The sequence below is a fragment of the Sapajus apella genome, unplaced genomic scaffold, assembly GCF_009761245.1.
Source record: "Sapajus apella isolate SASKATOON/1434 unplaced genomic scaffold, GSC_monkey_1.0 scaffold64, whole genome shotgun sequence".
Lineage (NCBI taxonomy): Eukaryota > Metazoa > Chordata > Mammalia > Primates > Cebidae > Sapajus > Sapajus apella.
In genome coordinates this window covers 6,475,911-6,503,453 of record NW_022437004.1, presented here as the reverse complement: position 1 = coordinate 6,503,453, position 27,543 = coordinate 6,475,911, and the positions used below count along the sequence as shown (strand labels likewise).

At 36.4% G+C, this 27,543-nt stretch overlaps 1 protein-coding gene across 10 annotated transcripts in view; it reads right to left on the bottom strand.

Annotated features, from left to right (window-relative positions):
* Positions 1-27,543, bottom strand: part of CCDC18 (coiled-coil domain containing 18) — a 101,816-nt gene that overhangs the window by 22,379 nt on the left and 51,894 nt on the right. For all 10 annotated transcript variants that reach the window (XM_032247975.1, XM_032247978.1, XM_032247982.1 and 7 more), the window contains 7 exons: positions 25,200-25,316; positions 18,045-18,212; positions 14,854-14,996; positions 11,763-11,926; positions 11,344-11,557; positions 5,398-5,497; positions 4,695-4,811 (listed from right to left, as the gene is read on the bottom strand). In XM_032247975.1, coding sequence (XP_032103866.1) covers positions 4,695-4,811; positions 5,398-5,497; positions 11,344-11,557; positions 11,763-11,926; positions 14,854-14,996; positions 18,045-18,212; positions 25,200-25,316 — 1,023 coding nt within the window. The remainder of the gene's footprint in view (positions 1-4,694; positions 4,812-5,397; positions 5,498-11,343; positions 11,558-11,762; positions 11,927-14,853; positions 14,997-18,044; positions 18,213-25,199; positions 25,317-27,543) is intronic.

Below are 27,543 nucleotides of genomic sequence, written 5' to 3'. Positions count from 1 at the left end.
TGTGCCACCTCAGTCCATCTCTGGGTAACAGAGGCCCCATGTTTGATAAATAATAAATAAATAGAATATATAGTGAGAGGAGGGAAAAAAGAATAAACAGGAATGAACAAAGCATATAGGATCTTTGAGACAACATCAAAAGAGCAAATATTTGAATTATTGGAGTTAAAGAGGGAACTGAGAAAGACAAAGGGGTAGAAAACTTTTTTAAAGAAACAACAGAAAATTTTCCAAACCTGAAGATATCAAGTAGGCAGGTATAAGGAGGTCAAAGATCGCTAATAGATTCAACCCAAATAATAATACCCTAAGACTTATTATAATAAAACTCTCAAAGATCAAAGACAAAGACAGGGTCCTGAAAGCAGTAAGAGCAAAGCAGCATATAATATATGAGGAAGATCCAATATGCCTGGTAGCAGACTTCTCAGCAGAAATCTTACAGACCAGGAAGGAGTAAGATGGTATACTCAGTGTTGAACAAAAAAAAACCTGTCAACTATGAATACTGTGCCAAGCAGAATTATCCTTCAGAAATGAAGAGACACTTTCCCAAACAAAAGCTGAGGAAGCTTATCACTACTAGACCTATCCTACAAGAAATGCTAAAGGGAGTACTTCAAACTTAAAGAAAAATAGACACTAATGTGACTGTTATAATAATACTGAAATCATGGTGTGTAAACCACTTATATCTTTAGTAGGAAGACTAAAAGACAAAATTATTAAATAACAATTACAACAATTTATTAAGAGATAGGCAATATAAAAATTTAACTGGAACACCAAAAATTCAAAATGTGGATGGAGGAGATTAAAGTATACAGGTTTTTAATTTTTTTTTTTTTTTGCTATCAAAGTTAAGTTGATATCAGTTTTCAATAACTTGTTAATAACAATAGGATGTTTTGTATATGTCTCACCACAAAGCAAAAACCTGTGAGAGATATACTAAATATAAAAAGTAACCAATTAATCACACTACCAGAAAAAAATCATTTAACCACAATGAAAGACAGTAAGTGGGAAAAAAGGGGGGGTTACAAAACACCTAAAAGACAAGTAACAAAAAGGCACAGATCCTTACCTATCAATAACAACACCGAATGTAACCAGACTAAATTTTCCATTTAAAACATATAAAGCAGGTGAATGGATTAAAAAAACAAATCCAACTATATGCTTCCTAAAATAAATTCACTTCATAAAGACACACATAGACTGAAAGTAAAAGAATGTAAATAGATATTCCATTCAAATTGGAAATCAAAAAAGTAGAAATAGCTATACTTAGACAAAACAGACTTCAGATCAAAGACAGTAAAAAGAAATAAAGACCAATATATAATGATAAATGTCATGTTATCATTATATAACAGGATTATGTAAGATTATATATATTATCATTATATGAGGATATAAAAATTATAAATATCTATGCACCCAGGCATATAGCGCTCCCAAGTATATAGAGCAATCATGAACAGATCTAAAGCAACAAATAGGTGGTTGCAATAAAACAATAGTAGGGGACTTCAATACTCCACTCTCAGTAATGGACAGATTGTCCAGATTTAAAAAATCAACAAAGAAACATCAGAGTTCAACTACAAACTAGGCCAAAGAGGCATTTTGTAACTGACATTTACAGAACACTTCATCCAACTGTCACTGAATATACATTCTTTTTTTTCTTTCTTTTTTTGACAGGGTCTCACTGTATTGCTCAGGCTGGAGTGCAGTGGCACAATCATAGCTCACTGCAGCCTTGACCTCCTGAGTTCAAGTGATCCTCCCACTTTAGCCTCCCAAGTAGCTGGGACTACAAGTACATATCATCACACCTGGCTATTTTTTTTTTTTTTTTTACTTTTTGTAGAGACAAGGTCCCACTATGTTGCCCAGGCTCACATTCTTATCAGCACATGGACTATTATCCAGAATACATAAATATGTTAGGCCACAAAATAAGTCTCATCAAATTTTAAAAGACAGAGAACCTATCAAGTATATTATCTAACCACTATGGAATAAAACTAGAAATCAATAACAAGAGGAACTTTGGAAATTATACAAATACGTGAAATTTAAACAACATTTTCCTGAATGAACAAAAGGTGAATGAAGAATTTTTTTTAAACGTAATGTCTTGAAACAAATAAAATATGCACCTAAAGGTGCATATTAAAATTAAAAGCATTACTGAAAATATTATGATATTAATATTATTAAATAATATTACTGAAAATAATGTTTTTAGAATTGCATTGAGAATACATTTGATAGGATTTCTACTTTTAAAAATTTGATGAGACTTATTTTGTGGCCTAACATATATTCTCGATAATATGTCATATTTTTATGTATTCTGAATAATTCCATGTGCTGATAAGAATATGAGCCTGAGCAACATAGTGGGACCCTGTCTCTACAAAAGAAGTTCAAGTTGGTCTTGAACTGCTTTTCCCACACTAGAATAGGAACAGCCAAACCCAATATTATTAGAAGGAAAGCAATAATAAAGATCAGAGCAAAAAATAAATGAAATCGAGACTATAAAACAATACAGAGGATAAATGAAACAATGAGTTGATTTCTTGAAAAGATAAACAAAATTTACAAACACTTTTAGATGACTAAGAGGAGAGAAGACCTAAATAAATAAAATGACATGAAAAAGGAAACATTACAACTGATACCACAGAAATACAAAGGCTCATTAGAGACTATTATGAACAACTATACACCCACAAATTGGAAAACCTAGAATAAATAGGATAAACTTCTGGGCCCACACAACCTACTGAGACTGAACCATGAAGAAACGGAAAACTTGAATAGAACAATAACAAGTAATGAGATAAATGCAGTAATAAAAAGTCTCCCATCAAAGAAATGCCCAGGACCTGATGGATTCACTGCTGAATTCTACCAAACATTTAAAGAAAAATGAATACCCATTCTACTCAAACGACTTCAAAAAACTGAAGAGGAGGGACTTTTGAGATAGAGTTTCACTCTGGTGCCCAGGCTGGAGTGCAGTTGAATACTCATGGCTCAACACAGCAGCCTCTACTTCCCAGGCTCAAGAAATTCTTCCATCTCAATGTCCTGAGTAGCTGGGACTATAGGCACAGGCCACCACACCTGGCTAATTTTTGTATTTTCTGTAGAGGCAGGATCTCACCAGGTTGCCCAGGCTGGTCTTGAACTGAGCTCAAGCAATCTGCCCACCTCGACCTCCCAAAGTGCTGGGAATATAGGCATGCGCCACTCTGCCTGGCCCACTTCTAAACTCATTCTACAAGGCCAGCATTGTCCTAATACCAAAACCAGACAAGGACATAACAGAAACAGAAAACAACAGGCTAATATCCCTGATGAACACAGACGTAGAATCCACAACAAAATACTATCAAACTGAATTCAAAAACATTTTTTAAAAGATCATTTACCATAACCAAATGGAATTCACCATCACCAAGTGGAATTCATGCCAGGGACGAAAAGATGGTCCAATACACACAAATCATTAAACATGATACATCGCATCAACAGAATCAAGGACAAAAAACATATAATAATTTCATATTAAAATTAAAAGCGTTATTGAAAAGCATCAGATAAAATTCAACATCTTTTCATGATAAAATCTCTCAACAAATTGGGTATAGAAGGAAAATAACACAATAATGACCATTTATAACAAACCCATAGTTAATATTATTCCTATGAAGGAATAGAGAAAAACTGAAAGTCTTTCCACTAAGATATATAACAAGCCAAGTATGCCCACTTTCACCACTATTATTCAATATAGTACTGGAATTCCGAATACAGAAACTAGAAAAGAGAAAGAAAGGGCATCCAAATTGGAAGAGAGAAGTTAAATTATCCTTGTTTGCAGATGATATAATATTATATTTGGAAAAACCTGAAAACTCCACGAAAAAAACTATTAGAACTGATAAACAAGGCTGGGCGTGTTGTAGCATACCTGTATTCCCAGCAATTTGGGAGGCTAAGGTGGTCAGACAGCTTGAGCCCAGGAGTTTGAGACCTACCTGGGCAACATGGCAAAACCCCATCTCTACATAAAATTTAAAAACTAGCCAAGCATGGTGTGCACGCTTGTAGTTCCAGCTACTTGGGAGACTGAGGTGGGAGGATCACCCGAGCTTGGGATGTTGAGGCTGTAGTGAGCTATCACAACACTGCACTCCAGCCTGGATGACAGAGTGAGATCTTGTCTCAAAGCAGAAAACAAAAACAAAAACAAAAAAAACTGATAAATTCAGTCAAGTTGCAAGACACAAAATTAACATACAAAAATCAATAGGATTTCTATACACTAAAATCAATCAATCTGAAAAAGAAATCAAGAAAGCAATCCTATTTAAAGCAGCTACAAAAAAATAGGAAGAAATTTAATCAAAGAAGCGAAAGATCCACCAACTGCGATAGCTCACACCTGTAATCCCAATGCTTTGGTAGACCAAGGCAGGAGGACTGCTTGAGCCCAGGAACTTGAGGCTGTAGTGAGGTATGATCACATGCCACTGCACTCCAGCCTGGGCAACACAGCGAGACTCTGCCTCCAAAACAAACAAACAAAAACACCCACTATGAAATGGGTGTTTTTATAGTTTGAATTAAAAAAAAAATTTTAAATATGTAATTTTAAAATAATTTACCTGTTTGTTACATTCTTTAAGTTCCAATTCTGATTTCTCCAGAGTACCTTCTAATTTAATTATTTTTTGTTCCATTTCTCCTCTGTGCTCACGAATAGTCATATCCAAATGTGTAACCTAAAAAATAACAAACTGTTGTTCAATTTTATTCTGATATAGAAACTTGTGTGCTCAGAATAGGCTTTGTCATTGTTTATAGCAAGTATAACAAGTATAAACTCATCTCAAATTATTTTTTAAATGGGAAAAATAATCATTGTTTACTAATGGTTCATGAGCCTCATATACCTTTTTTAAAAATACATAATGACATTCAATTCCATATACATTATAGAAACTTAAAATATAGTTGTGTTCATAAATAACAAATGAAATAATTCAGACTCATCTTATGCTGGATAAAAAGTGCTAAATAATGCCTTCCAAATATTTTTGTTCCTTTAAAACTTAGCTTCTTCTGATATGGGTTAATATAAGAGATCAAAAGGCTCAGATACTAAGCTAATCCTCATTTTCAAAATCTACTTGCTAGAAAAATATCAAGGTAAAGAGAGATGACATATCTCTAATTTATTAAACCCTATGTGCAGAGAAAAGATATGCTATAAAAATACTCATTTTACCAAAAATTGGTGACCTCTCAAATCCTGTGTGACTGTGTCATAACAGAAAACTTCATTTAATATAATGAAGGAAAATCAACCTGAGCTGCTCTTTGCTTTAGTTCCCAATTTCTCTCCTTAAGTGCCTGATCCATTTCAAGGAGCTCCTGCTTTTTGTCTTCAATCTCCATCTTGCATTCTCTACAATTTATCAAAGGAAAAATATCAAAGCAGATAGTAGGAATATTATAATTTTAAAAAGTTAGGTCGACCAGGTTATCTTTTCTATAAATTAAAAGCAAAAGAATATATGCAATTAACTCAGATTGAACGGGTCAAACTAAAGGAATAATCAAGAAAAATATAGACAGGCCGGGTGCAGTGGCTCATGCCTGTAATCCCAGCACTTTGGGAGGCTGAGGTGGGCAGATCACAAGATGAGGAGTTCGGGACCAGCCTGGTCAATATGGTGAAACACCATCTCTACTAAAAATACAAAAATTAGCTGGGTATGGTGGCGGGTGCCTATAGTCCCAGCTGCTCGGAGGCTGAGGCAGGAGAATCACTTGAACTCAGGAGGTGGAGGTTGCAGTGAGCCGAGATCGCGCCATTGCACTCCAGCCTGGGCAATAGAGTAAGACTCCATCTCCAAAAAGAAAAAAAAAAAGAAAGAAAAAGATTGACATCAATATAATTAATTTAATAAGGGGTATTCTAAAAAGGTAAGTTATTCATTTAATTAATTCATTCACTTATTGATTTAGCAAATATTTACTGTTTCCTATATGCCAGGGTTCTAAGCGCTGTGGATTTAATAGTAAAAAAGATGTCTGTGATCTGAGTTTACATTCTAATAGGACTAGCAGAAAAGACAGACTATAAACACCTAAGTTAAAAAATATATAATAAGGGCTAAGTTACAGCATTAACTGCATGATGAGGTAGTGAGGTGGCTGGTCAGAGAAGGCTTCTCTCTGAAGTAATATGAAGGACAAGAAGCTGACCATTTAACTGTCATCCCAATAAAAACAAACAGCTATGCTCAAGGTTCCATGGTAGAGGCAAACTTGGTAAGTGTGAAGTATAAGAAAAAAGCCAGGAGCAAGGAGAGTTGTATAAAAAGAGGCCAGAGAAGTAGACAGGAACGTGACCACATAAGGCTTTGTATTCCAAGATGAGGAGCATGGATTCTTTTTTAACTGTGGTAAACTACATATAACATAAAATTTACCACTTCAATCATTTTTAAAGTGTACAGTTCTGAGGCATTAAGTATATTCATAATGTTGTGTAATCATCACCACTATGTCCAGTATTTTTTCATTGGTCCCCCCATAGAACGTCATACCCGTTAGCACTTATTTTCCATTCTCCCTTCCCTCAGTCCCTGGCAACCACTAATCTTTCTCTATGAATTTTCCAATTCTGAATATTTCATAAATTGAATTATGCATCATATATCTGGCTTATTTCACTTAGCACAATGTTTTCAAGGTTCATGCACATTGTACCATGCATCAGTATTTTATTCCTTTTATGACTGAATAATATTCTTTGTATGGATACACTATATGATACAGTTTGGCTGTGTTCCCACCCAAATCTCATCTTGAATTCCCACGTGTTGTGGGAGAGACCCAGTGGGAGGTAACTGAATCATGTGATCATGTGGGCAGGTCTTCCCTGTGCTATTCTTGTGACAGTGAATAAGTCTCATGAGATCTGATGGTTTTAAAAATGAAAGTTTCCCGCACAAGCTCTCTTCTCTTATCTGCCGCCATGTGAGACATGCCTTTCACCTTCCAGGTGAGGCCTCCCCAGCCATGTGGGAACTGTGAGCCCAAAAAACCTTGTTCTAAATTGCCCAGTATTGGGTATGTCTTTATCAGCAGTGTGAAAACTCACTAATACAGTAAACTGGTACCAGTAGAGTGGGGTGCTACTTTAGAGACCCAAAAATGTGAAACTGACTTCGAAACTGGGTAACAGCCAAGGGCTGGAACAGTTTGGAGAACTCAGAAGAATACAGGAAAATATGGGAAAGTTTGGAACTTCCTAGAGACTTGTTCAGTGGCTTTGACCAAAATGCTGATAGCAATATGGACAATAAAGTTCAGAATGAGGTGGTTTTGGAGAGAAATGAGGAACTTGTTGGTAACCAGAGCAAAGGTGACTCGTTAAGTTTTAGCAAAGAGACTGGTGGCATTTTGTCCCTGCCCTAGAGATTTGGGGAACTTTGAACTTGAAAGAGACGATTTAGGTTATCTGGGGGAAGAAATTTCTAAGCAACAAAGCACTCAAGAGGTGACTTGGGTGCTGTTAAAGGCATTCAATTTTATAAGGGAAGCAGAACATAAAAATCTGGAAAATTTGCAGACTGACAATGCAATAGTAAAGAAAATCCCATTTTCTGAGGAGAAATTCAAGTTGGCTGCAGAAATTCGCATAAGTAACGGAGAGTTGAATGTTAATCCCCAGGACGATGGGGAAAATATCTCAAGGGCATGTCAGAGGTCTTTGCAACAGCCTCTCCTATCACAGGCTCTGAGGCCTAGGAGGAAAAAAACGTTTATGGGCAGGGTTCAGGGTCACTGTGCTATATGCAGCCTAGGGACTTGGTGCCCTGCATCCCAGCCACTCCAGTTGTGGCTAAAAAAGGTCAACACAGAGCTCAGACAGTGGCTTCAGATGGTGCTAGCCCCAAGCCTTGGCAGCTTCTACCCAGTGTTGAGCCTGTGGGGTATAGAGAAGTCATGAATTGAGGTTTGGGAACCTCCACCTAGATTTCAGAGGATGTATAGGAAGGCCTGGTTGTCCAGGCAGAAGTTTGCTGTTGAGGCAGGGACTTCATGGAGAACCTCTGCTAGGGCAGTGCAGAAGGGAAATGTGAGATGGGCACCCCCATACAGAGTCCCTGACTAAAGCACTGCCTGGTAGAGCCATGAGAAGAGGGAGGACTACCATCCTCCAGACCCCAGAATAACAGATGCACTGACAGCTTGCATCGTGTACCTGGAAAAGCCACAGACAACACCAGCCGTGAAAGCAGCCATAAGAAAGGCTGTACCCTAAAAAGCCACAGGGCAGAGCTGCCCAAAACATGGAAACCTACCTCTTGTGTCAGTGTGACCTGGATGTGAGACATGGAGTCAAATGAGATCATTTTGGAGCTTTAAGATTTTACTGCCCTGCTGGCTTTCAGACTTGCATGGGGCCTGTAGCCCCCTTGTTTTGGCCAATTTCTACTATTTGGAATGGGTGTATTTACCCAACATCTGTATCCCCATTGTATCGAGGAAGCAACTAACTTGCTTTTGATTTTACAGGCTTATAGGCAGAAGGGATTTACCTTGTCTCAGATGAGAGTTTGGACTGTGGATTTCTCAGTTAATGCTCAAATGAATTAAGATTTTGGAGGACTGTTGGGAAGGCATGATTTGTTTTGAAATGTGAGGACATGAGATTTGGGAGGGGCCAGGGGCAGAATGATATAGTTTGGCTGTATTCCCACCTAAATCTCATCTTGAATTGCCATGTGTTGTGGGAGAGACCCAGTGGGAAGTAACTGAATCATGGGGCGGGTCTTTCCTATGCTGTTCTCATGATAGTGAATAGGTCTCAAGAGATCTGATGCTTTCATAAAGGGGAGTTTCCCACACAAGCTCTCTTCTCTGGTCTGCCACCATGTGACATGTGTCTTTCACTTTCTGCCATGATTGTGAGGCCTCCCCAGCCATGTGGAACTGTTGAGTCCTCTTTTGTAAATTGCCCAGTCTTGGGTATGTCTTTATCAGAAGCATGAAATAGACTAATACACTATATTTTGTTTATCCATTCATCTGTTAATGAGTATTTGGGTTGTTTTCACTTTTTGGTTTACTTTGTAAACATTTGTATACAATTTTTGTTTAGATACTTGTTTTCAACCCTTTTGGGTACCAAACTAGGAATGGAATTACTGGGTCGTATGGTAATTCTATGTTCAACTTATTGAGGAATGCTAAACTATTTTCTATACTGGCTGCAACATTTTAGATTCCCACCAGCAATGAATGAGGGTTCCATTTTCTCCACACTTGCTAACACTTGCTCTTTTCTGTTTTTTAAAAATGACCATCCTTAGTGGGTATGAAGTGATATATCAATGTCGCTTTTATTTTCATTTCTGAAGGAGTTTGGATTTTATTCTGAAGGTTTTAGAAAGCCATTAGAACGTTTAAGTAGTGAAGCACTATGATTTTTTTTTTGATGGAGTCTTACTTGTTCTGTTGTCCACACTGGAGTACAGTGGCGTGATCTTGGCTCACTTCAACCTCCACCTCCCAGATTCAAGCAATTCTCCTGTCTCAGCCTCCTGAGTAGCTGGGACTATAGATGCCTGCTACCATGCCTGGCTAATATCATATTTTTAGTAGAGATGGGGTTTCACCATATTGGCCAGGGTGGTCTCAAAATCCTCACCTTGTGATCTGCCTGCCTCAACCTCCCAAAGTGCTGGGATTACAGGTGTAAGCCACCACTCCCGGCCTAATTTATGTCTTAAATAATAAACTTAAATCTATTTTCAGAAAAATGGATTGTTGGGACGGAGTCAAGAACGTAAGCAGAGAGCCTGGTTAGGAAGCTATAGCAATGGATCAGGTGAGAAATGACGCTTTGTGCTAAGGATAATAGAAAAGAGGCCAGGAAATCAATGGATTTAAGAATATGTTTTGGGACTGGGTGTAGTGACTCATGCCTGTAATCCCAGCACTTTGGGAGGCTCAGGATGGTGGAGCACCTGAGGTCAAGAGTTCAAGACCAGTCTGGCCAATATGGCAAGACCCCGCCTCTACTAACAATACAAAAATTAGCTGGGCATGGTGGTGGGCGCCTGTAATTCCAGCTACTTGGTGGCTGAGGCAGAATTGCTTGAACCCGGGAGCAGAGGCTGCAATGAGCTAACATCACGCCACTGCACTCCAACCTGTGTTGAGCGAGACTCTGTCTCAAAAAAAAAAAAAGAATACGTTTTGGAAATAAAATTGACATGGCTTGCTAATACACTGGATGAAAAAAGGGATGGAATGCGAGAACAAGAAAAATCTTACATATTTTTGGTTTGAGCAACTGCATCATGCTAAGTTAGAGGAAGCGCAGGGTTATGAGGAAATATATGAGTCCTATTTTGGCCAAGTTTGAGATGCTTTTTAAAAATATCCAAATGGAGACAACAGTAAGTAGTTGGATATTGAATCTGGAATTACAGGAAAAGGTAAATACTGGAGTTTGTGGATACAGAAGAGAAGGGGCCCTACACTGAATTCTGTGGTATAACATCTAAGGTTCTGGGTTATCTTGCTGCTCCTTATCCTGTTCATTTCACATTTTACATCCTAATTTGTAACTGTTTTCCTTTTCTGAATCTATTTCCCATACTTTGGCTCTGATCTGGCTGTCCACCTCCACTCACTATACATGTGTGTTGTCATAGCAGTTAATGCTATACTGCTAATCTAAGATCCCAGACTTTAGAGTTGGACTTGTGTTTTAACTTCCTTCTCTAGACTCTGCTACCTGTATTACTTGGAGCATTTTATTTTTCTCAAGGCCTCAGGTTTCTCAACTATTAAAAAGGTGATAATACGTTTCTATTAGGTGTGTTGCAAGGAAATGAGTGAGATAATATGTGAAGTCCCTGGTAGAGTCCTGGCATAAAATAAGGACTTAATATAAAGAACAATATTACCAATATTATATCCTTCTGCTGTTTGCCACTGCTGTATGCTGGCCCCATCTTTTTTTTTTTTTTTTTTTTTTTTTTTTTACCACTAGGGCCAGTATAAAATAGTCTAATGACTGAGGATGAGAGCTCTGGCAGCCAACAACAGCTGAATTAGTTAGATAAGGCATGGGATAGGCTTGCTGGGAAGAGCCAAAGTGAGTCAAAGGCAGTTGAGAAGTTTAGACATCTAGAACGCAATGACACATTTAACTGTATGATTCAAGGACTCAGTAATAAAATGAAATACCAATAACTGTAATATCATTTCTTATTATTAACTCACCTAAGTTCAGCTGTGAGATCCTTTATTGTAGTGTATTTTTCCTCTAATGATAACTGAGCCTTCTGTAGTACATCTCTCAATTCCTGGAGTTGCCTTAAAGTACTTTTTAATTCTCCATGAGCATTTTGTAGTTCAGACTCTAGTGCTTCCCGTTTTTGCAAGGCTTCTGTTAGTTCAGTTTCGGTATTATGCTGCAACTTTTCTAACTCCTTTACTATTAAGAGGAGAGAATGATTTTATAACTATATATAAACCATTTCTCATTACAAATTTTGTTTAGAATATTCAATTTTATTCGTCTACATGGGGCAAAATACTACTTATTGTCCCTTCCAGCCCCACCATCTCAAATTCTCACATTATTTCACTTCGTAAGTACAAATACATAAGCAACTAAACTCATGTAACCTCTTGCTTACCAGCATTTGTTTTCTTTTCTAGCTCTGTCTTTGTCTGATCTAAGATCATATCTAATTGAGAGAGGTGCATTGCTTTATTTTCTCCATCTCGTTTTAGGTGCATTATTTCTTTTTCCATTTTAGACAGCTCTTCTTTGTACTGATCCATCTCAAGTTTTACTTGCCTAATTAAAAACAATAAAACAGGTAATTTAGAAACTTAAAAAACTAACTGATTTGTCACAGACTAAAGAAAGCCTGAAAGTTATATGAGGATAATCAGCAAAATATCTAGTAAGAATTTTAAATCACCTGTTTTAAAAAATTCTCCAACTAAAAACTATTGCTTGATACTTTACATACCACTAAATACAACTTTACTACTACCTGGTAATATTTAACAAGCCTAGTATTCTTTTCAGTCTAACTCCGTTTAACTTTAGCTCTGCATTTATTGAAAACATCCAAGGACCTCATTCATCTATAATTTTTGTTATTAGCAACAAAGACAATAAATAAGCCAAACAATCAAATTATTCATCATAAAAGTCATACTACTCCCAGGAGAGCCAAGTCAGTTGTTTTTACTCAGAGTTTATTGGTTCTATCCTTTCTTTAGCTTTAAAAGGGACTACAGATTCCTAGACTAGTGCAACTTCCCTGCTTAACAGAAGAGAAAACTGGAAGACTAGGTGAATTGTCTGAGAAAATACAACTAGTTGTTCATAGTGATACGGCCAGGCTTACTAACTTTGTCAGTTTTGAGCTTATTCTAATATGGCAGCTCCTCTACAGACAAATCAACATACTAAGAGCCAGTTCTGAGTCCCTTTGTTGGTAATTCCAAAGTGATATTCACTAATTAAACAATTGTTAATGTTATCCTCAATGGTAGGAAGAGTTCATTTTTCCTTGTGTCAACACTGTTTCTGTTGATCTCTGAAATTTTCTAAATTGAGTTTGCAACTAGGAGCATTTCTTTTCTAAATAAAACTTCAACAAATTTGGATTTGTTCAAGAATTTTTTAATCAGAAATCCATTAGTCAACTTAAGAAAAACTATAAAACCCCTGAAACAATATGCAAAATTATACATGTATAATGTACATGTGTACATCTATGTATAGAGGACAAGCTATAGCTTTTTACCAGATCCTCAAATATGTCCATAGACCAACTAACTTAAGAACTACTAGATTAGACAAGTGCCAATGACACTTTTACATTTCTAAAATCCCAAGTAAAGAATTTTTACCTTGACCAATTAGCTCTATTATTAAAGTAGATGTAAAACAGATTATAAAAGAATAATCAAAAGAAGTTGGCATACAGAGCTATGAACAGACAGCTTGTCAGCAAAGGAATTAGGGGAAAATTATAGAAAATATATACAAGGACTCAAAAAGCATTAGTAGCCTACAGACATTTTATAAAAAATAGAACTGTATATGCCTCAAAAGTTTCATTAGGGTATGACTACATTTTAGCAAGATATATATAATGATAACCCTGAGATACCCAGGGAAAGTAAAAATGCCAAGAAAATATGTATTTTAGAAATTTTCCACCAAAAAGTTTTTTGTTTGGTTTTGATTTAAATTTTCAGCACTTGATAAATCCCACGGGACAAAGTCGCTGGGGTTATGTTAAAGATCAGGATCATTAGAGTACAGAAACCGTTATAATTGAGAAGCCAAGGTGTCAGAAGGATCAAACTTCAGATGTATATTGAAATCACCAGGAAGAGTGACAGAAGTGATGCTGGAGAAAGCAACAGTAAGTCAGGTGGTCTACAGAAATCAGGACAAGTGAGGGTTCTGATGGCATGAGGTTCACAGAGAATAGTATATACTTCACACGTAGCCTGAACCCTGTGGTACAAGAGCTATATAGGGAAAAGTTTTTTACTTCAGAAGTTTACAGGGGAAGAAGTAATGTCCTTAAGGGAGGGTCAGGTTTCTATTACAGCAAGAAAAAAGAAAAAGTAGTAATATAGAGAAAGAATTATGAAGTTCAAAAGGCACAGTAGAAGTCTTTCAGAAGTTGGGATGGGGTTGGAGAAAGAAACAGAATGTGTGGAGAGCCTTTTGGGAATTTGTGTGAGATATGAGGGCTGACCTGGAAATCTAGGGCTTCTTGTGGTATCTGGCATAAACAAGGATAAAGTGATAATGTAATCAGTCTTCACAGACTCAAGGTGGACATTAGTGGTGAGGCCATGTTAGTGAATAGAACATCTGTCAATGGAAGAAAGAAGATCTGAAAAATTTTGGTCTTAGCCTTAAACATGGGATGCCCTCAACTCTGTTGAGAGGGTGACGGACATCTGAGGAAGCAAGTTGGTCCTTTGAGCACAAAGGACCCCTGTCAATGGAGGATAGGGAACCTGGGAACATGTGGTTTTAGTTCCAGTGCAAAAGTTCACTTTTGACTCCTGTTGGTAGAAGGGTGGGTTGATTATATTATAAATTATGTCAATTCTTCATGACAAAGTAGAAGAGATCTGAAGAGGCTAGGTACAGATTTCAGCTCATGAGTTCCTCTCTTGATCAATTAAATATCGATGCCTGGGACCAGCCTAGCCAAATTAAATCAGAATCTTTAGGTTTTATTTAATCTAAAAGTGGGAGCCAGGCATCAGTATTTTTTTTTTTTTTTACAAACTCCTGAGGTGATTTTAATATTCACTAAAGGCTGAGAACCACTTTTATATTGTCACTCTTCCCCTATATAATTGGATCACCTAAAAGTTTCCTCTATGCGAGTACATTTACATTTTTGCTTACTACTTTTAATGATATTCACAATTAACATTTGCTGAGTGCCTATGAGGTATAAAGAACTGTGCCAGTTGTTGTGTAAGACTCTAAAATAAACCAGATATGATCCTTGTCTTAAGAAACTTATAGTAGGAAGGTTAAAAGTATTAAACTATAATACAGAAAAAGCATAATGAGAGATGTGAGGGAAATACAAACAAAATACAAAAGGAACACAGACTATGGAGACATTAATTCCTCAAGCAAATGCTCCACTGAACATTATTTGATTTTGAAACTCAGATACCACTGAATTGAAATGGGAAGGTAAATAAAATATATTGACATTTTACCTGGCAGTGCCAGTAAGCTCAATCACTTTTTGCCTTTTCAAATCTGCTTCATGTGCAGCTGATTCACATTTCTCCTCCATTTTTCTCAACTTTTCAGCTGAAGTTTCCCTTTGTTTTTGAAGTTCTTGTTCCAGTTTTGACACCTTTTAAAGCAGTTTTCAGTAAACATTTTAAATTCAGAAGAAAAATACCTTTATAAATATGTAACCTAGCCTAGCTTATCAGTTTCAAGATGTATCATAAAAATCAACATACAAACCAAGAAGTAATATTTTGAAAATATAAAAGCAAGGCTTACTTTCTAATAATAAAGATACTTTACATACATATTACTATGTAGGGAAGTAGCCACATCATAACACTAAAGTGCTATAATAATTGAACAAAATGACAGTAAATGTTCCTCTTTTCGTTATCCCCATTTGAAATGCTCTTTCTTCTCTTACCAAACTGCTCCTTTCTTTTCTTCACAAATTGGCTCATTCAACACATTCCTAGATTTCCACATGATCTCAAATGTTACAATTTATATTTGCTGCCATCGTAACTCGAATTTGTTCCTATTCATTCTTTCTCTACTCTACTATAATAAAGGAGGTATTTTTCCTCCTATGTAAGCCAAACTACTTCATAGGTGTTCTGGATTTAATTCCTACCAATTTTTTCAGGAACTTCCTACGATTATCTCCTCTTTCCATCTATCTTCAGTCTCTCTATTTTTTTTTTAATATTAGCACTTAAACATGTTCAAGACTTTCCCAACTGTAAAAAGCTTTTCTTCAGACCTCAACCTCCCTTTACCTACCATCCTTTATTTCCTCCCATGTATAGTCCAAATTCTCAAAGTTTTCTATGCTTGTTGTATCACTGTCTCACTTCTCATTCAACCCATAGCCAGAGGCCATTCCACAGAAATAGGGATTACATCACCAGTGACTTCCAAGTTGCTAATTCCAATGGACATTTCCCAACCCTCATTTTACTTGACATTAATTCTAACAGCCCAAGACACCAACATTCCTTCCTTCCTTAATGAAATACTTACTTCGGCTTCCATGTATCACATCCCTCAGGGATCTGCCCAAGTCAATCTTCTTCCTTCTCATTCTATATTCTCTCCCTAGGTAATCTCAGTCACTCCATGTCTTCATGAATATTTATATGGCTGTGGTCTCAAAGTTAAGCTCTCAATTGTAACCTGAATATTCCTCCTGCTCTTCTAAAATCCCTCACTGAAGAACTAAATATACATTACAAGCCATTAATATCTTGCCAGGTGTGGTGGTTCACGCCTATAATCCCAGCACTTTGGGAGGCCAAGGAGGGCGGATCACTTAAGCCCAGGAGTTCGAGACCAGCCTGGGCAACATGGTTAAACTTTGTCTTTACAAAAAAAAAAAAAATTAGCTGGGCATGGTGGCACACACTCAGAAGGTTGAAATGGGAGAATCACCTGAGCCCAGGGAAGTCGAGGCTGTACTCAGCTGTGATCATGTCACTGTACTCCAGCCTGGGTGACAGAGTAAGACCCTGTCTCAAACAAAACAAAACAAAACAAAAAAAACCCCATTAATATCCACCCCTCCACCTCAAGTTCCAAGAAAAAAATTAAAACACTACTCAGGTAAAAACAGAAAGGAGCCAAGGAAAATCTACCTACTCAATTATTAATTAAATAAAGAAATCTAAAGATGCAAAATGGAACCTATACATAGTGGAATATGAATGAAAGGCAGAAAGAGAATAAGTAGTCAAAAAATTTACTTCAAATAATGAAGAAATTTTTAGACATAAACTTCCATAGACATCAGTGAAGCTAATGAGAACACAAAATCTTTTAAAACAAAGATCACGAAGAAATAAAATCACCAAATAAAAAATACAATTGAACTGGTAACAGAAAAAAAAAAAAAAGGAAAAAAAAAAAAACCCCAAAAATACAACCATTATAGAAATGAAAACCACCTTAAAAGGAACAAGAATCATAATCCTGCAAGAAACAGAGTCAATGACAAAAGATGTAGGAAGTGGGAATCAAACATAAATGAGAAAAGAAACGCTTCAGGATGAAGCATTTAGCTGTATAGCAGGCACAGTAAGCAGTAGGTCTAAATTTTAACAAAAGGGAAGAAGAGTCACAAGGAGATGTCTCCTAAAAAAAAAATACAGAATACCTGCCTGATGTGTTTAAATGCAGTGAAAAGAAGATTGTTTAGTTCCACTGGACAGGCTGAGGATGAATTCAGAACAAGTAGATAAAAGACCATACAAATGACAAAAAAGGAAAATACAGTAAGATTACAGGGGACGATCATTTTCTAATTTAAACATTACTGTAAATTTGATTTCTTTTGAAAGAGAAAAAATAAAAATGTAAAATATCTAAAGAATTCAGATAAATTCAGTAATAAATTAAAGGAAAAAGATTAGATTCTAGTATAAAATTATCTAGGATTCTTACAATCAAGTAAGCAATAATTTTTCGTTTTACAACTTTCAGGGGTATTTTCCCTTGGGATTTTTCTTTTAGTGCACTGCTTTGCCATTTCTCTAAGGAATATCATACACTATGTCTTGATCCAAAAAGGAAAAATTATAGGTATTCAGATTAGGTAAAGGAAGACAAGAAGACAGACTGAATAAAGAAGTATGAATTATAAATTGTATGTAATGGCAAACATATAAGAGTTGTTATAAGAGTTGGAGGGCAGATTACATAGGAATAGAACTTTATTTTACAATATTAATATAGAATACTTCTTATAAGGCAAAATCCTTGAGGTTAAACAGCAGTTTTTTGTTTTCTGTTTTTTTCAGATGGAGTCTCACACCGTCTCCCAGGCTGGAGTATAGTGGTGTGATCTTGACTCACTGCAACCTCCGCCTCCTGGGTTCAAGCAATTCTCATGTCTCAGTCTCTCGAGTAGCTGGGGTTACAGGCATGTGCCACCATAGCTGGCTAATTTCTGTATTTTTAGTAGAAATGAGTTTTGGCCATGCTGGCCAGGCTGGTCTCAAACTACTGACCTCAAGTGATCTGCCTGCCTCAGCCTCCCAAAGTGTTGGAATTATAAGCATGAGTCATAGTATCCAGCCAAACAGCAATTTAAAAAACTAACTGAAAGTCTATTTGTGATTTTAAAAATTTCTCTTTCATACAAGTAAAACAATCTTGGGCTAATTATATATACCTGTTTTTCAAGTTTAGTTTGAATATCTTCTAGCTCTCCATTTCTAATTGTCTCTTGTTGTAACATTTGCTGCTGTTGCTGAAGAGTATGCTGTAGAATACTGTTTTGCTCCGAAGTCTCCTGAAGACTGTGATTTTTTATCTTTAGCTCTTTCTGTAAACAATATACCTACAAATACACACACACACACACACACACACACACACACACACACACGTATATCTCAATACAATGCAAAGTTTCAAATAAAAGGCAATAAAATATCAAAGCTGTCTTCCTTATCAGATAACCATCTTTGTCATATGGGACAATTGTATTCATGTCTATAGTTTGTCATTGGAAGGGCAGCTTTCATTTTTCTCATGGGGAGATGTATTAGAAGGACCTGCTTATAGGATTGGCTCTTGGTTGGGTATCTGGAAATTTGGCTTTTAAAATTTTCCTAAATGATGAGGTTGTTTTGCCTGCCTGGGGAACTGAAACATGGTTTCCTTTCGAATTCTGGAATTTTTGATACTTGTAGGCTGGTCATTGATCCTATGCAACAAGTCCCTATTAAAAACTCTGAACTGGCCGGGTGTGGTGGCTCATACCTGTAATCCCAGGACTTTGGGAGGCCCAGGCGGGCAGATCATCTGAGGTCAGGAGTTCAAGACCAGCCTGACCAACATGGAGAAACCTCGTCTCTACTAAAAATACAAAATTAGCTGGGCGTGGTGGCATGCATCTGTAATCCTAGCTACTCAGGAGGCTGAGGCAGGAGAATCACTTGAATCCAGGGGGCAGAGGTTGCACTGAGCTGAGATCATGCCATTGCACTCCAGCCTGGGCAACAGGAGTGTAACTTCAACTCAAAAATCAAACAAACAGACAAAACCAGGCGCGGTGGCTCACACCTGTAATCCCAGCACTTTGGGAGGCCCAGGCAGGCGGATTACCTGAGGTCAGGAGTTTGAAACCAGTCTGGCCAACATGGTGAAACCCTGTCTCTACTAAAAATAAAAAAAAATTAGCCAGGCATGGTGGCATGCACCTGTAATCCCAGCTACTTGGGAGGCTGAGGCAGGGGAATTGCTTGAACCAGGGAGGTAGAGGTTGCAGTGAGCCGAGATCGCATCACTGCACTCCAGTCTGGGCTACAGAAAGACTCCATCTCAAAAAAAAAAAAAAAAAAAAAAAATCGCCGGGCACGGTGGCTCAAGCCTGTAATCCCAGCACTTTGGGAGGCTGAGGCGGGTGGATCAAGAGGTCAAGAGATCGAGACCATCCTGGTCAACATGGTGAAACCCCGTCTCTACTAAAAATACAAAAAATTAGCTGGGCATGGTGGCGCGTGCCTGTAATCCCAGCTACTCAGGAGGCTGAGGCAGGAGAATTGCCTGAACCCAGGAGACGGAGGTTGCGGTGAGCCGAGATCGGGCCATTGCCCCCCAGCCCGGGTAAAAAAAGCAAAACCCCCCCCCCTAAAAAAAAAAAAAAAAAAAAGAAAAAAAAAAAATCCTGAACTTTGAGTCATAAATAGGCTTCCCGAGGTGGAAACAGATGTTGCTACATTTCATTGCTATAAAAAGTATAAAAAGGAGCATGTTCTGTTTGATCTTTCCCAGAAGTAGTGAAGAGCATAGGCAGCCATGGTTTTATCTGCATTCCACCTGATTCTTTCACGCTTACTAATAATAAACTATAGCCATAAAAGCGTTATATAATGTTTGATGCTACTGTTATTGTTTATTAAATAATATCCCAGCAAAGCACTGCTGAATATTTATGCTCCAAAAAACACATAAAGGAATGACACTAGTTACTAAAGAAATTTCACTAATTACTCGAAATATTTAGGACTCGAATATGATGGTCTCCAAAATTGCTTTAAAAGATACTTTTAAAGTTATCCAAGAGCACCTATTAAGAAGAAAAATAGGCTGGGCAAGGTGGCTCATGCCTGTAATCCCAATACTTTGGGAGGCCAAGGTAGGTGGATCACCTGAGGTCAGGAGTCCGAGACCAACCTGACCAACATGAAGAAACCCTGTCTCTACTGAAAATACAAAATTAGCCGAGCATGGTGGCATATGCCTGTCATCCCAGCTACTCGGGAGGCTGAGACTGGAGAATTGCTTGAATCCGAGAGGCAGAGGTTGCAGTGAGCTGAGATTATTCTGTGGCACTCAAGCCTGGGCAACAAGAGCGAAACTCTGTCTCAAAAAAAAAAAAAAAAAAATGTACATCATTATACCTGTGGAGAGCAGCCTGTGTTGATGTCCTCTAATAAATATACAAGCAGAAATTATTTTAAAAATAGTATCAACAATAAAACACGATTTAAAATATATTTTATAATTCTTCATCTACCACAGTGAATGGAAGATTTAATAACATCAAGATGTAATAATCATCCCTTGATGATTGTCAATGTGATTAAAAATGATGCAACCATTTAAATAATTAAAAACAGTTAACATACAAAAATTTATAAAGTTAAAAAATCACATTTCATTAATATAATTTTGAAAAATATAAATGTAAATAGAAAAATGAAAACTGAAGTATTAGAGAATGGGCTGTAGGTAAATGTTCTTTAAAAGTTTTCTTGTTGTTGCTTATGTAATAAAATTTTTAAATGAAGGAAAATAAAGCCATTCCTTTAAAGCAAACAATCTTTCCAATAATTATCATTCCAAAAGGAATTTAAAACTCATTATAGTAAATAGTGGAAGAGAATCATAATTTGCTTTTTTTTTTTTTCCTAACTATCCCAGCAGGTGAACATTAAGGCCTTCAGAGCCAAATATTCTTTGCTCATGATGAGAAGCTCCTAGTTTTCAGATTTCTTCATTATATGATGATGTAAACTAGAAGTAACCCTGGATATAACAGGCAACTAACTGATCTCTAATCCTGTTATTACAATCCCTTTTCATGCAAATCTGTTTTGCTTAATTCTGTCTGTATGAAAATAATTTAGTGTAAATATGTATCAGTATCACCTGTTCTGTTTTCTCTCTTAGCTCCTGAAAAAACCTGCAGATCACACTTCTGCAGTGGTTTATTTTATATAGAACTGACTTGCCTGCAAGATAGGTTTAAATACTATTTTTTTCTTTATTGGAACATCCTGTCTCATACTTACCTATTCAGAGAAAAAAAATGAACAAGACATTAAAATAAGACAAAACAGAAGAAAAAATAAGATCTAACCAAAACACAAAGCCTTACCACATAATAACAACAAAATTTTATTTCAGTAATCTAGCCACTGACAAAATTTCAGTTACATATATTGAAATACCTAATATTAGTTAACACAAATATTTATAAAATATAACCTATATCTATCAATCTTATACTGACATTTCATTGCACTGTCCTTTAACTTCCAGTTGGCTTTAGTTTAAAAGTAAATATAGAACAAATTGCTTTTATATTATATTCTCTACTAATGTATTATTATATTCCCAGAGTACTTACTATTTTTAATTGGAGTAAATAAGAAAGAATTTAGATAAAATCTACCTTACACTTAACTTTATCTAGTATCACTAGATAATTGTTGCTTAATTGTTGCTTAAAAGTAAAATATAATGCAGAATTGTTGCTTAAAAGCAAAATATAATGCAGAAATATATGATGTCAGCTTCTCAAAATCTAAGTCCATCCATTTAAATGAAGATATTTATCAATGAAATAACTGATTTTATTGAATAAATTCTGTATGCAGAAAACACGGCTTATTCGCATCTACTTTGTATCTACTTTCTTTTATCATGTTGACAACGTAATTTTGCATGAACATATGACTTTATCATTTTAAAAGCACTGTTAAAAACATTTTAATATGAAATTAAATGTCTTTCAAAAATTCAGAATCCCAAAGTATTATTTTCATCATAAATATATTTAAGCATCTGGAAAAGAGTATGTGGCTGAGGCAAAAGCTCAGAGGAATATATATTAGCTTTTTGCAACATGTAATCAACATGTAGTTTTTGCAGCTGGCTAAATTACTACCAATATGCCATAGGGTCACTTAATTATTCAGTGAGTTATATGATTGGGGCATATTCCCTGATTTAAAAGATAAAAATATCTTTATAATGTCACCTATTATTAACAGAATGGATGCACTATTAATGAAATGAGTTTCTAAAATATAGCTATATATAATGAAAATTTCACAACTCTGCTGTTATAAGGTGTTAATTACATTAACCAACATTAGAAAGAATTTTCTCTGTAAGACATAATTTGCTGTAAAGACAAATAAGTCAATAGTAAGTAGTACTTAGATTCTTCTCCATGTTTTTTATCAATACACATGAACATGTGACATATGATCTTTTAAGTAAGCAAGCCAATGCATGTGCAGTTGAGCTAATGATTGGCAATAAATGCGCTTGTAAATCTTTTTAAATTACTTACTCTCTAGTCTGGACAAATATACCTGATTACTGCTTCTGGTTTCTAATTCAATTTGAGCCTAGATATATATCCAGCTGTTTTAAAAATCATTCTAAATGAGCCAGGCATGGTGGCACATGCCTGTAATCCTAGCTGCTGGAAAGGCTAAGCCACAAGAATTGCTTGAACCTGGGAGGCTGAGGTTGCAGTGAGCCAAGATCGCACCACTGCACTCCAGCCTGGGCAACAAAGCAAGATCCCATCTCAAAAAAAAAAAAAAAAAAAAAGAATTGTTCTATTTATTGTGTGTGTAAATATCTGTTATCCACCATAGTCTATGATGTTTCTATGAGTGCAAAGTCTAAAGCTCAACAAATTCTCCTATTACAAATGTTGCCTACCTCTAGGTAGATCCCATCTCTGCCAAGTCTATTCACTCTGAAGTATAATGTGAGCATGGGCAGTAGAATAAATGCCAAAATAACATATTTTGTACACTACTTTAAAGAAGATCATAGTAAAAAAACTGACATTCCTATTTTAAAAAATCAAAGTACATACAGTTTAGATGATTTAGTTTCTATGTATTGGAGTAGAAAAATAGATGCCTGTCAAAGATGCTATAAAAACCTTCGTAAGGGAAGGTGGAGGGAAGAAGACATGACTGTATAAAATCTGAAGTTTTTTTTTTTTAAATTTCTAAGACTATATAATTACTTGGTCACCTAAGTCTGGAGTGCTGGTCAACTACATATTTACTCTTAGATCTACCTATACCTTTCCCCTGCTCTGCTCTATGTATTGCAGGAAACTGCATTTTTTGGCCTCCTTTGCCCTCTAGATTACAAATAGGTTTGGCCAATTGGAATGGCTAGTAGCTGCAGTGCTCCTCCTCTATTACCCCAGGTCCCATTAGAAAGACCCTTTTTCTTTGGCCCCAGCTCCAGTTCTAGACTATGATCACATCATCTTTTCCTGACGTTCCTCTAACCTTAAAAATGGTAGCAGTTCCTGGCTTATAATAATCTCTGAGTCGCTGTGGTATACTTTTTGGCTTCTCTACCCTTTCATCACCTGTGTATCTAATTCTCTGTATAAATTCACTCTATTTAAAAGATATAAGGGCTTCTGTTTTTCTCATTGGACCTTTCTGATATATTCAAGTCAATCTTGATAATTATTAATTTTTTTTTTGAGATAGGGTCTTACTGTGTTGCCCAGGCTGGAGTGCAGTGGTACAATCATGGCTCACTGCAGCCTTAACCTCCTAGACTCAAGTGATCCTCCCACCTCAGCTTCCTGAGTAGCTGGGACCACGAGCAAGCACCACCACACCTAGCTAATGTTTCTATTTTTTTGTAGAGGTGGGGTTGTGCCATGTTGCCCAAACTGGTCTTGAAATCCCAGCATCAAGTAATCCACCCACTTTGGTCTCCCAAAGTGCTGGGCTTACAGGCGTGAGCAACAAGTGGCCAAAAGTCAACCTTGATTAAGATTCATTGGGAACCATTTCTAAAAATAAATTTTCTTTTTTTTTTTTTTTTTTTGTTTTTGAGACAGAGTTTCGCTCTTGTTACCCAGGCTGGAGTGCAATGGCGCAATCTCGGCTCACAGCAACCTCCGCCTCCTGGGTTCAGGCAATTCTCCTGCCTCAGCCTCCTCAGTAGCTGGGATTACAGGCACGCGCCACCATGCCCAGCTAATTTTTTGTAGTTTTAGTAGAGACGGGGTTTCACCATGTTGACCAGGATGGTCTCGATCTCTTGACCTCGTGATCCACCCGCCTCGACCTCCCAAAGTGCTGGAATTATAGGCGTGAGCCACCGCGCCCGGCCTCTAAAAATAAATTTTAAGCTTAAAATACACACATCATAAATTCTAACAAAGAAATAAATAAATTCTTCATTACAATTATCCATTTGAGCAAATGTTTAGTGAGTGCCTAACCAAAGTGCTACAAATTGAGCATACAAAGATGAGTTAGATGTTCAAGAAAAGTTTTCAATCCAGTATTTGAGAAACTTCTCAAAAAAGTTGAAATTCTAAAGTTAATTCTCAATCCTACAGATAACTAGAAAGAACAAAAACAAAATGAAAAATTCTTGAAGAGTTTAAACCTCTAAATCTAAAACAATGTTTGAAGTGTTATGTAATTTTATATTGAAATGACTGTAATATTAATAATTTATTCTTCTGATTCCTTAAAATAATAAATAAAAGAATTAGAATTTTAAGGTATATCTTATTTTGCACTGAAATAATGTTTGCTCCTTAAAGAAAATAAAATTGGAATTTACATTTTATTAGAAATATTTTTTTATATCAGATACATAAAAGATATACTTTTGGCCAGGCACAGTGGCTCACACCTGCAATCCCAGCACTTTGGGAGGCCCAGGTGGGTGGATCACTTGAGGCCAGGAGTTCAAGGCCAGCTGGCCAACAAAATGAAATCTCATCTCTACTAAAAATGCAAAAATTAGTCAGGCATGGTAGTGCACGCCTGTAGTCCTAGCTGCACAGGCTGAGGCACAAGAATTACTTGAACTCAGGAGGCGGAGAGGTTCAAGTGAGCCAAGATTGTGACACTTCCCTTCAGCCTGGGTGACAGAGGGAGACTATGTCTCAAAAGAAAGAAAACAAAAACAAAAACATATATATATATATATATATATATATATATATCCTAGGTTTCATGCTTCTTAAAAAGAAAATCACTTGAAATATATGCTACATATAAAGTAAATATTAATTTACCTCTTCAGATTTCTTCTTTAACTGTTTTTCAAACTTTTCCTTATTTCCTTCCAATTGATTCAAATGCAAGACAAGTTCTTCCTTACAAATTTCCAATGCTGAATCTAGTTGTCTAACCTAAGCAGGAAAAAAAAGGAAAAAAAAAAAAAAAAAAAACCACAACCAATATACTCAATATTTTACAGATTATCTCCTAATGTTACCTCACTGCTTCGAAGAGTGAATATACATTCCCATTTAAGATATAAAATGCCATTATAGAAGATATTTATTGAGAAAACTAATTCTTCATTGCAAATGAGGAAACCAAAGAAAAAACCAGGGGATAGAATCCTGAAGAATAAACAAAAGTTGGACAAGTTGAGAAGGGATTCCCAGAACAGGGAGTAGTATCCTCAGAAACAAGGCCCTGTAAAAGGAAATGGTGAGAAGTAGGCAAGAGCTTAGGATAGTAAGAAGATGAATTTGTAGGAAATAGTTATTTGGGAGCCACAACAGACAAGACAAACTGGGACCAACTGTCAAGAATCTGTAGGCCAAACACTCTAAAACCTTTTCTTTAAAGGAAGTACTATTGAAGCCTACTTCTTAAGTCTCCTTGAATAGGAAAAATAGGAAAGTGAGTACAAACTAGCATACTGTTAATGATGCTTACGTGAGAATTCTTTTTTCTTGGAGACAAAGTCTTGCTCTGTCACCCATGCTGGAGTACAGTGGTGTGATCTTGGCTCACTCCAACCTCCACCTCCCAAGTTCAAATGATTCTCCTGCCTCAGCCTCCTGAATAGATGGGATTACAGGTATGTACCACCACACCTGGCTGATTTTTGTATTTTTAGTAGCGACCGGGTTTTGCCATGTTGGCCAGGCTAGTTTTGAACTCCTGTCCACCCGCCTTGGCTTCCCAAAGTGCTGGAATTACAGGCATGAGCCACAGTGACTGGCCTTAAGTGAGAATATTTTTAAATGATGAAGTTACTAAGAAAAGAGAACTTTTTGTCAGCTAGGAAAAAAGGAGTGAAACCTTCTTTGCTTTGAAACTGTGAAAATATTTTCAGAAAGGCAGCAATTTAACTTGGTCCAAGTGTTCATATAGTTGCCACTGCTTTACTACCTTAATACCAAAGAGCAACTCAAATTCCGTACTTTTAGTTCATGGCCCACATATTGCATACATGCCCCACATCCCATATTAATAAGATTCTTGTCTAGCTCTTTGTTTTCCTTATTGTAAATTTGAGCTTCTCCATGGTGTTTTCCCTTTTAATACTAATAATGTTCTAGTAGGCAGTCTTGAAAAAGTGAAAGAAATCTCCGATTTCTTAGCAGATGAAAAAATGAGAAAAACATTCTCTCTTGCAGATTCTATTCTACATTCAGAAATTATCTTTGCCACTCTTATTTCTAAGAAGGAAATCTTATAAGATACAGTTTTTGAACACCCTTTTAGTCTGTGTATGAAACCAATAACAGCTAAAAAATCTGTAACTCTGAATGACTATCTTTGTTAATAAACTGTTGCCTTAGTAATCATTTTTAATTAACATTTGTTTTGTGAAAATTATAAGTACTTATAAATTATTTTTTATGAAAGAGAATGGGCATTGGGACTTGTATCATCCTCCATACAGAGAAAAAAATAAATAAAAATCTATGATTCTGTCAGAATATCACTACCTGATAGTTAACGTGTAATAACTCATTCAGGCAAGATTCATCATTTAGATATTAAAACCATTTATTATAAGGTTATTGAGGGACAGGACATTCACATGGCCTCAAAGACTCACCCCAGTTTGTTTGCTAATTATCAATGAAAATATATGCCCTTAAAATAATGAGATCTGGCAGTTATCACCTTACATAAGGTATATCATCTTGAGTATCTCATTAAATTTTGTGTCATCTTACTTGGTTCACTTTAGTCCCAGTTCTAGGGTATGGCTAGATATTGTGCAAATGTCCCAAGCTTCTAGGTGATGCTGATGCTGCTAGTTCACAGACCATGCTTTGAATAGCAAGGCTATAAAGGACATTTTTAAGTAACTGGGGAAATCATAGTACGGACAGTGTTGAATGATATTACCGAATTAATGTTGACTTTCTCTGTAGTGTAGTGGTGGTGTGGCCACATAGGAGAAATTTTCTGTTCAAAGGAGATACATATTAAGTATTAAAGGGGTAAAGCATTATGACATCAGTAGCCTTCTCTCAGGTGGTTTGGGAAAAAGGAAGTAGGTTGGTAGGTATACACACAAGCATGCATGCATGTGTATGTGTAGAGAGAGATAAAGTAAGTGTACCTAGAATTTAACAGAGAGTGAATCTAGGTGAGGAGTACACT